Here is a 15118-nt window from a genome sequence, read left to right as displayed (position 1 = left end):
TTGTGTGCACGTGTGTGTGTATTCACCTCTTGAACTCCATAGTACAAATGACCCATTCCTTAACTGTCAGCTAACACCGCACATGGTTTCCACCAGGGCTCTCTTAGTGTTGATCCTGTTTCAAACCGACTCAACCAACAGAGGAGCACCACAGGCCTAGCATAAGGCAGTGATGTGTTAAGTGCTCTGTTTATTACCCCGAACCCAAGTGTGATTATTTCACTGCATCTCTCCCTCTCCCTGTCTCTCTCCCTCTCTCCGTCTCTCCCTCTCCCTCTCTCTCTCTCTCATACTCTCCATGTGTGTGTGTGTCTCTCTCTCTCTCTCTCTCTCTCTTTCTCTGTGTGTGTGTGTCTCTCTGTCTCTCTCCGTGTGTGTGTCTCTCTCTCTCTCCCTCTCTCCGTGTGTCTCTCTCTCTCTCTCTGTCTCTGCGTCTCTCTCTCGTCAAGAGATGGACCACAAGGGTGACAAACACATCGTTGGGTTGCAGATGCACACTTAAAACACTCAGTAGGATGGTTTTGATTGCACGGCTTGCGGGAGACCAATATAACAACTTTAATATCATACATACAAGAATTGGTCCAAGGAAAGTGTACATTCAGAGTCAATAACAAGAAGCATTTTAAAAAGGTTTCAGAAATGCATTACAGCACACCTTTGTACTGGGGGGGGAAATCACTCGATGATTCCACTGAATGTGTTTGTCATTCACACAGAAGGCCTATCACTAGTCGTTAGATCCTTTTTCCCCGTCTTATTGTCTTCCTTTACCAGGAAACTACTGCCTCTCCCATAGATAGCAAAGTTCTCTTTATCATCTGATGAGGTCCCTCATGTCTTCCCATGATAAACTACTCTCTTCTCAGAGAATTGCAGGATGCACTTCTACTCTGCACAACTCTGAACAAACACACACACTAAAAGACAAAAAAATACTGGTTCTTGATCTCTTTTTACACTAACTCCACCCTCAGTCATCATACTCACATCTAGCCAGGGTTTGCTCTGTCATCACCCGAGCATCTGTGTGTGAATCTATGGAAGCATCTGTGCTCTCCAACACAGTGTGGTCACACTGTTCCACTCCCACTCTCAAGCCTGCTCCCCTCCCCTTCCTGCCTAACAGCAGGTCTGTATGCTAAATGCATCCCGCAGAGAAGGTTGCAGCACAGAGAGAGAGAGAGGCAGGTAAAAAGAGAGAGAGAGGCAGGTAAAAAGAGAGAGAGAGGCAGGTAAAAAGAGAGAGAGAGAGAGAGGCAGGTAAAAAGAAAGAGAGAGAGGCAGGTAAAAAGAAAGAAAGAAAGAAAGAAAGAAAGAAAGAGAGAGAGAGAGAGAGAGAGAGAGAGAGAGAGAGAGAGAGAGAGAGAGAGAGAGAGAGAGAGAGAGAGAGAGAGAGAGAGAGAGAGAGAGAGAGAGAGAGAGAGAGAGAGAGAGAGAGAGAGACTCTATAGAGGAGTAGCTGGGAGGGAGCATTAGCAGAGCACACAGACTGAGCATGCGCCACATGTCATGTGACTGAGGCAGAGCCAATCAGGCATGAGACGCCGTGCCACACACAGCCATGGATGGACAGGCCACAGCCCCCTGGGTATTGCAATCCATCCCCCACGCACACAGTGCTACCTGGAGACATATCTGGCACGACCAGCCAATCATATGCAGTGTATACTGGAATACATACAAATATAAGAAGACGAGGTAAATGAGGGAAATATAAGACAAAAAAAATGAAAAGTATTTAATTACCTGAAATGGGTGGATGTATGGCTTCATTCATTTATTAATACTGTATGCCGTTTTCAATATTTTATGTTTGTCTTCCGGTCAGTCTTTCTGTCTGAACGACACTGTCCTCCTAGCAAGACTTATGAGTCGTGTTCCAGCTAACAGAGTTAAGAAATCAAAAGAACAAAAGGAATAGAAACAGTCTTACAGTCTGACAGTCAGCCAGTCAGCCAGCCAGTGAACGATCCAGTAAATTAGTCTGCCAACCAGTCAATCATTGTCCTATACAGCTAGCAATGCAGCACATTTGGACAGTAATTCAACCAGCTCATCAGCCAATCAGTGAGTAGAGTCAGTTAACCAGCCAATCAAATCCAATCAGGAAGTCAGTTGTGAATTCTCACCACTCAACACAGGGCTTTGATATCTTCTCCAAACCACTAGAACTAGACACACACACACACACACACACACACACACACACACACACACACACACACACACACACACACACACACACACACACACACACACACACACACACACACACACACACACACACACACGACAGACAGACAGGGACTCAGCGTCTCTTTGTATTAGGTTGTGTTGCTGAATCACCTTTCTCTAAGCCAATCAGAAGGATTTCTTGAAGGCTACCTCCAAAGGGCTTCCAGTGCACAGAGCTTTCCGTTCACACTCTGTCTGCTGAGGGCCCTCGCTTCATCAAGGCGCCCGGCACTTTATATATCAAATTAGCATTAACGTCATGTCATCGGCGCACACGTGGGCCTAAGCGTGTGCTCCTGTGTGCGCACATGTGTGGGTTTGTGTGTGCGACGACCCCAGATGATTCATCACTGTGTGGGCACCGTCCTCACACATCATACATGTGCGCGTGATGACAGGGAGGAGAAATGATTCCTGTGGAATCATTTGTTTTGGTGTGAGCGAAGGGAAGAAGACCCGTGTGATTCACCCCGCGTTGCCATGACGAACTACGCACTGACTGCCCGGTCACGCTTATGCACACGTGCACACCAATACATGCACACGCCCATGCACACGCACTCGAACACAGACAACTGCACACACAAGCACTTTCCAGACTGACTTTTCCCTATGTTGTACTTTCTCATGGGAAAACTATTGCAAAGCAGCCAATATCCGACAATATATGGACATTCAAGCTGATAGGACAGGATTTTTAAAAGACATTAAAGAAAACCCAGCTTCGTCACGCAGATACCCTTGTATATGCAATTCAATCCATTAAATTCACAATGCACAAGAGCACACACACACACACACACACACACACACACACACACACACACACACACACACACACACACACACACACACACACACACACACACACACACACACACACACACACACACACAGTCTTTTGTAATTGAGCCATCGTAGCCTGATAACATTGAAGGCAAGACGAACGCACGAGCCACCAGTCATATTTCAATGGGTCTCTCTCTCGGGAGGGAAGCGTTTTCTTTGCCAGCGTTGCTATAGAAACGGAGCCAGAGCGATCGCGGAAGCCAGGCGACAAGGCCAAAAATGGGAACACAAAAAGTTGTGACGTGTGCAGTTATTCAGAGAGCGTCGAGGAGCATTGGAGCTATGAGAGAACTTGGACCCAACACTTAAGTTAAAAATCATGCCCACAGAACAAGGACGTTTTTCTTCTACAGTTTAAAATTAATTTGAACGTGTGTACTAAAGTGTATCCTGATCCAGGGGAAACACAATACGAATGTTACTCGCTGAATCAATCAATCACTCGTTTACCGCCCACTGTCTTCACGGCAAAGCGTGTATAAATATATTGTTCGGTTCCTTCAGAAAAAAAACCAAGGCCCTTCTTCGCGACCCTTTGTCTCCTTCTCCAGAGTCATCTCTCAATCAAATAAAGAAATGAGGTGGGAAGAGGTGACGACTGAACGGCTGACGTTGAAGATGATTAAAGGAGGAGGTGGAGGAGGAGGAGGAGGAGGAGTGAGTAAGCCGTGCCCACAGGTGCTGTGACTCAGAAACAAAGCAGGAGTAAACAGAAGGAGCACGTAAAGTTTGTCCTTGCAAATGAGGTGCGGAGACCACCCTGCTGTCGTCGGCATGAGCTGGCACCTGTCGTGACCACCCCCGTATACACACCCCACACAGGTGTGTGTGTGTGTGTGTGTGTGTGTGTGTGTGTGTGTGTGTGTGTGTGTGCGCGCGCGTGCGTGTGCGTGTGCGTGTGTGTGTGTGTGTGTGTTAGAGAGAGATTTCGACTTGTCTGTGCTTCCTGTCTGTTTCCCACCAGGACTCAGTGCTGGCACTAACAATTTCCTGTATCCAACTCTCCCCCCCCCCCCCCCCCCCCCAAGCTAGGCTGAACTTCCGAGCAGCAGTGAGGTTATTAGCAGCTGAGGGGTGTACGTTGGAGCCAGGCGGGGTTTTAAACATGGATTTGTGCACTCGACCCATTCACTCAGGTCTAAACACTATTTTCACCGGGGATAATAAATGGCTTAGCAGCTGGGTGCTGCAGTGAAACTCAAAAGTCACGTGACACTATCTCTGAAATCTTCAAATAAAGAATATAAAAAAAATAGCTAGACCTGCAACCCCCAAAATCCTGAGGTCTGCAGTGACAAAACAATCCCTTTACAGGGGATGTTGCTGACATTATCGTTTTATATTTTCGACTAGCTTTGATATTTCTGGGCGTAAATACTTCAACACGCGCACACACACACACACACACACACACACACACACACACACACACACACACACACACACACACACACACACACACACACACACACACACACACACACACACACACACACACAGGGTCTAAATATACTCTCTCTTTCAAGCCCAGTACAGTGGTGGAACTGTGTGTGAGATGCGCGGCAGGAAAGAAAGAAGACCCTTTGAAAAGGTGGTATGAAAGCAGGGAGACAGAGAAAGAGGCAGGGACAGAGGGAGAGGGACAGGGGTGGCATCAGGGAGACGGGAGGGAGAGCCTCAGGAGCCACTGGGCCGGATACAAACCCACAGACCAGGGGCTACGGAGGGAAGAGAGGCAGTGGGGGGGGGGGGGGGGGGAGGAGGTGGTCGGGGGAAAGAAAGACACACTGAAAGTTAAATAAGGAAATGGAACTGGGATAGAGAAATCTACAGAGAGGGACAGAGGGAGGGAGGGAGGGAGGGAGGGGGAGGGGGAGAGAGAGAGAGAGAGAGAGAGAGAGAGAGAGAGAGAGAGAGAGAGAGAGAGAGAGAGAGAGAGAGAGAGAGAGAGAGAGAGAGAGAGAGAGAGAGAGAGAGAGAGAGAGAGACAGAGAGACAGAGAGAGAGAGAGAATGAGCGCGAAAAAAAGAGAGAGACAAAGAGAGAATGAGAGAGAGAGAGTGAGAGTGAGAGCGAAAGTGAGAGCGAGAGAGAGCGAGAGCGAGATGCACCCTGCAGATATGTGCTCTTTCTTTTTGGATTATTTTGTGACGGGGGCTATTTTGGAGCGTTTCACTCTGCTGTGCTCGAAGTGGCTGTGAGGAGCACTCACAAGCATCTGGGGTATAATGCAATATCAGAGAACACACAATAAATAAGAGAGAGTTACATAAGGAGGAGAGAGCAGACTCGCAGACTGTTTGCATGTAAAACAGTACAGATAAGGCTGATCTGGTCGAATCCTGTCCGACTGTCTGTCTGTCTGTCTGTCTGTCTGTCTGTCTGTCTGTCTGTCTGTCTGTCTGTCTGTCTGTCTGCCTGTCCGTCTGTCCGTCTGTCTCACTGCCTGTCTGTCTGTCCGTGTGCCTTTGCACGTGCCTATGTATAAGAGTGTATGTGTGTATGTGTGTGAGTGCGTGCGTGTGTGTGTGCCTGCACGTGTGTGTCTATGTGTCTATGTGTGCATGTGGTATCCTTCTCCTCTGCTGGGCTGAGGACACTACAGTGTGGGCGGCAGAGTAGGCTGAATAACAATGAAGGTAGGAAGGAATCTACGCAGCGGCAATTGGTGGGTCTTCAAACACACACAGTCACTAATATGCAAGTCGTAAGAACTTCACGCAGACTATTTCACTCCTAAATAAATCACTCTTAATGCATCAAGCAGCGGTGGAGGTTGGCATAAAAGCCAAACGGGGCCCATTTGGATGACCGCCCGCAGGCTTCAGAGTCTGGTTCTAGACCCTTCCGGATATGTAGGAGCATGAACCAGACAATAAACCGCCGTTTATGACAAGCATGCCGCCTTTTATGCATCAGTCCTCCTCCAAAATATGTAAATTTAGCCTGGGGTGGGTCGTAACTCAGTCCCAGAGATTCATAAACATGCGATTGATCTGGCGTGGGTGTGCGTTAGCGTGTTTGTGCGTGTGGGTGTGCGAGACCCACAGCATGTAGGTATGTTGCACTCGTGTCTCGGTTCGGATGTGTGGGCCGGTGCATGATGGTTGCTCTTCCTACGTTACGTAAGGCTTCTCCAGCACGACGAGAACAGTCTGGGGAAGAGGAGACGGAGCCCACAAGCACACACACACACACACACACACACACACACACACACACACACACACACACACACACACACACACACACACACACACACACACACACACACACACACACACACACACACACACACACACACACACACACCAGTCCCACCAGGGGAACCAGACGAGCTGTGTGCAGGAGACACTAGTGCAGCAGGAGCCAGCATGTCAAAGAGGACGCTCCTCTAATAACACACTCACCGGAACCCACTGAACAGCACGCCCTCACAACAGACACACACACACACACACACACTGAACAGCACGCCCTCACAACAGACACACACACACTATAACACACACACACAAACAGACTGAACAGCACGCCCTCACAACACACACACACACACACACACACACACACACACACACACACACACACACACACACACACACACACACACACACACACACACACACACACACACATACACACACACACAGAACAACACACACACACACACACACACACACACACAGGATGCGCTCATAAGATGCAGGTAGCAGGCACCGTTCCAGGCCCCGCCCCTCCCTAACCGCGGTGTCTGGATGGCTAAACCCCGCCCCTCCCTGACCGCGGTGTCTGGACGGCTGAACCCCCCCCCACGTTATTTTTACCTCTGAAAAAAATCAGATAATCTCTATCTGTACCCAGGTTTCTTAGTCACAGTATGGGAATGATGGACTATAGATAAGTCTTATATGTTGATTCAGCCGATCCATTCATATTATTTTGTGTTTATCGTAGCGTATCGTGTGCTTTTCAACCGATTCATATACCTGACTAGGCTTGGCTATAGTCCTTCCAAAAGACCAAGTGGGTGGTTCTTTTTGTGTCTTTGGAGTAAGTCCATTTGTGGTTTGGACTTAGTCCATTTATTTGTTATTTACTTATTCCTGCGGCTCTAACAGGAACCACACCCAGTGCATATGAAATGTGATAGTACAAGAGAACATATCATGTTAGACATGACACATTGAGTGATGGAGATTAGGAATATATCCGGAAGAAGGAAGGTCAGAAAAAAAAAAATCAACATTAATACCTGGGATCAGGCCACTAAAACAATTACAGGCCTCCTGTTGCCTTTTAAATCCTTTTAGGAAGAACAGATTACAGCTTTAGCTGTTACTTACACACACGTGCACACACACACATACACACACACACACACACCCTCACACACACACACCCACACACACACACACACGCTGTGTAAGGTCAGGATAGTGGTGGGCTTTTGACACAAGTGGAGGGGTAGTTCTTGTACATGCTCATGCATGCACATAGTGTGGCTGCGCACGTTAACCTCGGCTGCACAGTCTGCGCACCTTGCCCACACACCCGCTCACAGCCTCTATGGACGGGGGGGGGGGGGGGGGGGGGGGGGCAAAATCGGTCATGCCTTACCTCGAAACAAAGGATATAGGTTATATAGGATAAAGATCCACATGACCAAACCCTCAAGCCTTGAGACGCCTGAATCATTTTACTGAATGTCTCTGTAGAAGTACATGATTGCTGCTGTCCGGTTTACAAAATCCATAGATCCATAGATAAATGTATATGCCTCAATCTCAACATAATGTTCTTCCATTTGGGACCATAATAGTCATTCCTCATGGAACCAAAAAACATGGTTAAAAATAACTTTAACCGTACACGACAGAAGGCCGAGACCTTGTAGTTAGCTAGCTATAAATTATATTAATTAAGAACAACAGTTCTCTAGATATCACCAGAAGGGCTAGCTTAGTGCTGAGCGTTAGCATCCAAGTTCCTCCCATGTGAGGGGAAAACTGAACAGCCTTTAATCTTCAGAACTTCTCAGGCTGCCAGAAATAGACCGAGAGGGATTTCTCCCAGCGCTATTTGAAGCGAACATCCAACAAACAATGAGCCTCGTTAAACACGTGAAGGGTAAAGAGCCCTCGCTAGCTCATAGCTGAAAGCGCAGAGCTAAACAATAGCATTATGCACAGAGCTTTCTCTTACGGTTTATTCTCCTAGAAATGACTTTTACAAAATTACACTTAAAATCGCCTTGCTTGGCAGTTACAGATTATTTGAGAATGACCGCCCAATTCAGACCTTATCCATGTCACGTCAAGGATCTAACACATACCAATGAGCCTGGTTTGTGTTTGCTCAAAGCCCGCTGAACCGCGAGCTCTGCGTGGTCCGTGTATTCTGCTGAAGCTACACACAACGCCATCTGTTGGGTTTGGCGTCTCGCTGCATGCACTGTTGTGATGCTGCACGGCCCATGCACTGCGCTGTGGCAGCACCGGGACGGCCCCGGGACAGGCAGGCCGATAGTGTGGGGTTTCCAGGTCACTGTGCTGTGGTACGGGGCTGTCATGGTGTGCATAGCAGCTCACTCAGAGACGGGCCTGTGGGCGCATGCAGGCACGCATGCGCAGTTGCGCACCCACCCGTACACATGCATGTACACATGCACCAATATACATTCACACACACATTCACTCTCAGACACACACACACACACACACACACACACACACACACACACACACACACACACACACACACACACACACACACACACACACACACACACACACACACACACACACACACACAAACACACACACACAGATAATCATAAACTCTCCCACACACTGTGTTACATTATAAAGTCAAATGTCAATCGTTTGAAGTGCTCCTCAATGATGAGGGGTCCATTAAACGCTAGCACACAAACACACAGGTTCACGCATGACAGCCAGACACCCGGGCCCTTCACTGGCCTACACAGCTTGAGTGTGGCGGTCGGGTGAAGGGATATTCCAGGAGTGTAAGCCTGTCTAGGAGTGGTTCTGAGGGGGGTTCTGAGGAGGCTCGATACGACTGCTGCAACGAATGACGTTAATGCAGAACTGCAGAACTTCCATCTGGTGAAATCTATCGCTGGTGGCTGATGGTATCTCACTGATGACCTATTTCAGGAGCCAATCCAGGAGCTCTGTGGTCTATTTATATAGGATAGAAGGCATAAATTACATGGTGGCCGACTGGCCGTGCGATGAGTTGGGGAAACATCTCAGCGCGCATGGCCAACCCGATTTGTTCCAGCGTGTGATTCGACTAACGACGTTATTATGAGCGAGGCCCTACCAAGAGGAGGTATTGGCTGGGTGTGTGTAGGTGTATACTACAGGCCCCTCACCTCTCCCTGCTGAGAAGGGCTGTTGAAGCCACACAGGTTACACACCGTCTTCCTGCACTCGGAGCAGCGACTGTAGTCGGGCGGCTCGCTGGATCCTACATTCATCTCCGCCTTGCACAGAGGGCAGTGTTCCCGGGCGGCGGGTGGAGCAGCCGGTGGAGCGGCGGGTGGAGCGGCGGGTGGAGCAGCCGATGGAGGGGCGGGCGGAGCTGCTGTGGCCTCCGGAGCCTCCGGCTCCGCGGGGTCGTCCTCCCCCCCGACCTCTGTGAAGGGGGAGTGGGCTCCCTCGGAGGTGGCGGGGGGCGTGTCCGGAGCGGAGTCCGAATCGGGCGGGGAGCCGGCGGCGGAGAAGGGCGACTCCGGGGGCGACCCCAGGTCCGAGTCCACGGGGGACTCCGGGGGAGACCCCGCCGCCTTGTCGCCCTCGCCGCCGCCGCCGACCAGGTTGGAGGCGGAGCTCAGGATGGACGAGCCGAAGCCGAACATCTGGGAGCGCGAGGTCGTCGGGGGCTTGGCCGCCTCCTGCTTGGCGGGGGCTTGGGGCTTGGCCGACTCCACGAGCCCCCCCAAGCCGCCGAACAGCTTCCCCGTCACGGACTCCGTCGCCGCCGGGGGCTTGACCGAGTCGGTCAGGCCCCCCAGGCTGATGCCCCCGAAGCCCCCGAAGAAGCTGGACTCCTGCTTGGGCTTGGCGGGGGACGGCTGGGGGCTGCCCCGGGGCTGGAGGGCCCGCCCCGTCTTGGGGTCGATCTTGGGCGAGCCGGCGGCGGAGGACGCCGGCGACCGGGGCCCGGGGGAGCGGGGGCCCGGGGACTTCTGCCCCGGGTCCACGGTGCTCTGCTGTCGGATCAGCAGCTTGCCCGGCTTGCCAGGCGACTGGCGTTGGGGTGAGGGGGGGGCCGAGCCCTTGGTCATACCCGGGGGGTCCATGCCGTCCATGGCGCGTTGCATCTGGCAGTTGAGACACAGCCACTCCTTCCCCTGCACAAGGAAACAGAAGGGGCTAGTACCTGGTGGGGGCAGAACCACCCTCTGATGGGGGGGCTAGCACCTGGGGGGGGCAGAACCACGCTCTGATGGGGGGGTAAGCACCTGGGGGGGGCAGAACCACGCTCTGATGGGGGGGTAAGCACCTGGGGGGGGCAGAACCACGCTCTGATGGGGGGGCTAGCACCTCCGGCTGGGGGAGGCAGAACCACGCTCTGATGGGGGGGTAAGCACCTCCGGCTGGGGGAGGCAGAACCACGCTCTGATGGGGGGGTAAGCACCGACGCGATGCTAGCGCTAATATTAGAAGCCCCCAGGCGAGGGGAGATCGAGCTCGAGTGAAGCCAGGAATAGGGACTACATTTCCCAGGAGCCACAGTCGTCACAAGCTACTTTCACATCGACACATGTTCACATTTAAATGAGTGAGTTTGTTTTGAATACGTTTTTAATGAAAAATAAATTTAACGACAAAAATATTCAACACTACCATTTCTATTGTCGCTTTTATAGGATAAAAGTTAATATCGTTAACTGATTTCAAGGGAAAGACAGCAAGCATTTGAAAAAATGTGTTGTTCTTGTTGTACATAAAATAATTTTAAAGGCAGGTTGATGAACAGCCATAAACCATTTGTAAAAGCGTAATGACTTGCATTAGCCACTAATTGTTGATTAGAGGCTAATTCATTCAATTCAAACGTAGGAAGTCTATTAATCCATCAGCTCCAAATTATGTGGAAGCCTTTTTCCACATGATTTCAATTTCTCTTGGAAGGATTTAATATTTTGTAATGGCTAAATAAGACTAATTATTCAGAAACAAACAAAGCTCATGTAAATTGAATATTGTTCCAATTAAAAAGGAATGCATCATTCATTTATGGCTTACTTTATTTGTTTCAATAGCCACTCTCACTAAAGCCTGAAAATACCTTCAATTGCAACTGACTGCATTCTGCAAAGAAAATTTTATTTTTTATTTAGGCAATATTTTAGTCCAGATTAAGCCCAATTAATGTGACGGCCTATCCTGCATTCCAACTCACTCACAGCTTGAAGACGGTTTATCTGACCACCTGTTACTGCAGCCCAACACAATAGGGGTCCGGTGTGTACAGTGACCCAGTCATTAAACAAGCCAATGTTGACCGCTTGATCACTATCTGCTGATACACTGGACACCCCACGCAGGATCTTAAGGACCACGGTGGGTGCTAACACTTTGTAGAGGTTGAAGATGACGTGATGGGAATACATTTAACTGATGTTGTATTGTTTAAATCAAGACCTCAGAATGTATAGATTACTTTAGAGACTTAACTCTTATGTTCTTTTGGCATGACTCTGAGCGACATTCCAAACAGGACACTTTCTCTTTCATGGAGGGACGGGTTTATATTGCTTTTCAGGCTTTCGCAGTCTCAACTTGCTAAATTAAATATTGAGGCGAGGGGGGGTTCCCCAGATATTTGAAATGACGTGAGCTGGTCCTCCGAACTGCCCGATAACAGGTAGCGAATATAATAGCGAGTGTTTGACCTATGCAGGGTAATTGTAATCAAAATATTGATTTGAATCAATATATTGTATCCTACTTTTCAAAAATGTGTGGATTTCCATTGGGCTGAAGTCTAGTTTTGGACCAGAAACAATCCATAGCACTACGACGTCACCCACAACGTGACATTCACTTTTCTACTTGAATAAGATGTTTTATTTATTTGCCTTTAATGAAGTGCTGGCTTGCTCTTATCTGATCGTATGAACATAGTTGGTCCAAATGTTTTCCCTCGGGGAGAAGTGGCCTCTGCCTTTAACCCGTCTCTTTCAGTGGAGGGAAGACATTAAAGAGATGCCATCTATTTTCAACCACATATTTAATCACACTAGGGAATCTTGTTAGAGAGAAACGTTTTCTGTTCTTTCATTTCTTTTCCGGTTCACAAAAACGGCCTGTAGCATGCTTGTTTGAGTCACGTTAGTATTCACACTTTCAGTATTCAGAAGAGGGAGTTGTGAATTGATGTTGAATACAATACCTTAATAAAAAGATAATAAAATAGCAGAGTGTGACCACAAATTGTTGCAAGAGCAGCCTTTTTAAAATAAAATCAATGCACAAAACAGAAGAGGGAAATGGACCAAACCCAAGCCAGGGAAAGCTCCTAAACTCACCCCGGAGTCCGGAGGGCTGAAGCCGCAGAGGTTGCAGACCTGGCTCTTACACACCGTGCAGCTGCAGTAGTTGGGGGGGTCCTGAGAGCCCACGTTCAGCTGGGTGGTCTTACAGAGACCACAGAGCCCCCCGCCAGGCTTTCCCGGCCCCGGGGGGCCCCCAGCCTTGGCCGGCTCCCCTGGCTTTGCACCCGGCCCTTGCTGCTGGGCCCCGGGCTTCCCGGGTCCTTGTGAAGGAGGGCCAGACTTCTGCTGCTCCGGGCCCCCCGGTTTTTGGCCCTGACCGGGTGGTCCCTGTCCTGGGGGCCCTTGGCCTTGCCTGGGCCCCTGTTGTCCCGGGGGCCCTTGCTTTGGCCCCTGTTGTCCTGGGGGCCCTTGTCCTGGATTTGGCCCCTGTTGTCCTGGGGGCCCTTGTCCTGGCTTTGGCCCCTGTTGTCCCGGGGGCCCTTGCCCTTGCTTTGGCCCCTGTTGTCCTGGGGGCCCCTGCTTTGGCCCCTGTTGTCCTGGGGGCCCCTGCTTTGGCCCCTGCTGTCCCGGGGGACCATGACCCTGTTTCGGAGGGCCTCCCTGCTGGGGTCCTGGGGGCCCTTGCTTCTGCCCCTGTTGTCCAGGGGGCCCCTGACCCTGTTTGGGAGCTCCTCCCTGCTGTGGCCCCCGGGGCCCGGGGCTCTGCTGGGGGCCCTTCCCCGGTGGTTTCCCCCCCGGTTTGGCCCCTGGCGCGGCCGCCGCCTCCGCCCCCTCCTCGTCATCCCCGAACAGGCCAAACTTGGGGATGCTGACGGCGTCGCCCATGGAGGACATGGAGGAGGACATGGAGGAGGACACGGAGGACGTCATGGCGCTGAGGGGGTTGGCCCCGCTCAGGAAGCCCGAGCCAAACATGCCGGAGGTCTTGGGGGTCTCCGGCTCTTTGGCCTCCTGCCGGAACCGGGACTCGAGGAGGCTGAGGGAGGAGGGGCTGCGGCCCGGGGGCGCCCTGCCGACGGGGCCCTGGCCGAAGGCGTCGACCGTCCGGCTCTTGCTCAGCCCTGTGGGGACCCTGGACGCCCCGGAGCCTACCTGCTGGGAACGCCGCTGGGCATCCGCCTCCGGAGGTCTGGGGAGGGGATGGAGAGGGACGACGGTGAGTCTGGAGGACTGCAGCTGGGGTTTTATAGTGCCCCCATCTACATGTACAGCTACAGCTACATCACCTACATCACAACTACATCATCTACATCTACATCTACATCATCTACATCACATCTACATCATCGACAGAATCTAAATCACATCCACATCTACATCACATCTACATCTAAATCACATCTACATCTACAAATACACCTCTATCATCTACATCCCACCTACATCTACATCACCTAAATCACATCTACATCATCTACATCACATCTTTTTCATCACATCTACATCTACATCAGATCTACATCTACAACTACATCATCTAAATCACATCTACATATTATACATCACCTACATCACATCTACATCTATATCTGCATCATCTACATCACATCTACATCTACATCATCTATATCACATCTACATCACATCTACAGCGGCGGAATCCCAGCTGTTTACTTTATTCAGTCGTTCATCAGACACTTTTCATCAAAGTAACTCGCAGTGATTTAACATCAGTGAGCGGAGACATAGGTTAGGATGCGTGCAGGTGAACCTTCGGGTTCCAACCTTTTGGGAACTCCGTTTAGGACTTGGAGAGTTTTGGACCACCATATACTATCATGGTGTGTGTGTGTGTGCGCGTGTGCATGTGCGCGCGCGTGTGAGCCACCCATAGAAGATTTGGCAATCACGCTGGTTATATATATACAGAGTTTTTCTTAACTATAATCTTGAAAAACTAACATGTCCCAAGGGGCAAGTCATAAATAACCTCTCTTCTTGAATTATTTAGTCCAGTCTGGATTTTCAGTATGAGTCACAGGCTCCCGTGCCTCCCTCTTCAAATGGCCACACCGGCTTTACGTTGATGAGATACATCACAACATTTTCTAGACATTATATGAACCAATGAATGGTTAAATAATGGTTAAAAAAAAACGACACACAAAGTTGAAATTCATACATATTGTACAATTGTGTTTCTATCTTCGACACGCAACGAGGCAACTCTGAATCAATGTCCTTGGTCGATCTCCTGAAGGTTTGATAGCGTCTACCGGTTATTCTCCTGTATGCTAATAGAAACCATCCTTACACTGCCATCACGCCATTCTCTATCCATTGTCTTAAGATGGGCTGTGATGCACTTGGGGGGGCTGCCCATGTCTATCACCGCCACTAAAGCACAGACCTGTTGCCTCTGCGTCATCACACTAATGCAACAAGCAGCTCACTCAACACTCTGTGAACTCTTTATTACCTACACTCAGCACTAAATATAAAAGGCCCCGCTCACTTGGCCGCTGAACGGAACTGACAAGAGAGTGAGAGGTATTTGAA

The 15118-nt window shown here is 50.0% G+C and overlaps 1 protein-coding gene across 6 annotated transcripts in view; it reads right to left on the bottom strand.

Annotated features, from left to right (window-relative positions):
* The window catches only part of pcloa (piccolo presynaptic cytomatrix protein a), a 58275-nt gene that overhangs the window by 41523 nt on the left and 1634 nt on the right, over window positions 1-15118 (bottom strand). For all 6 annotated transcript variants that reach the window (XM_030341965.1, XM_030341966.1, XM_030341967.1 and 3 more), the window contains exons 2-3: window positions 12653-13748; window positions 9488-10468 (exon numbers count right to left, since the gene is read on the bottom strand). In XM_030341965.1, the coding sequence (XP_030197825.1) occupies window positions 9488-10468; window positions 12653-13748 (2077 nt within the window). The remainder of the gene's footprint in view (window positions 1-9487; window positions 10469-12652; window positions 13749-15118) is intronic.

Source organism: Gadus morhua, chromosome 19 (assembly GCF_902167405.1).
Source record: "Gadus morhua chromosome 19, gadMor3.0, whole genome shotgun sequence".
NCBI lineage: Eukaryota > Metazoa > Chordata > Actinopteri > Gadiformes > Gadidae > Gadus > Gadus morhua.
The sequence above is the reverse complement of the archived record's forward strand: the minus strand, read 5'-3'. Positions and strand labels throughout refer to the sequence as shown.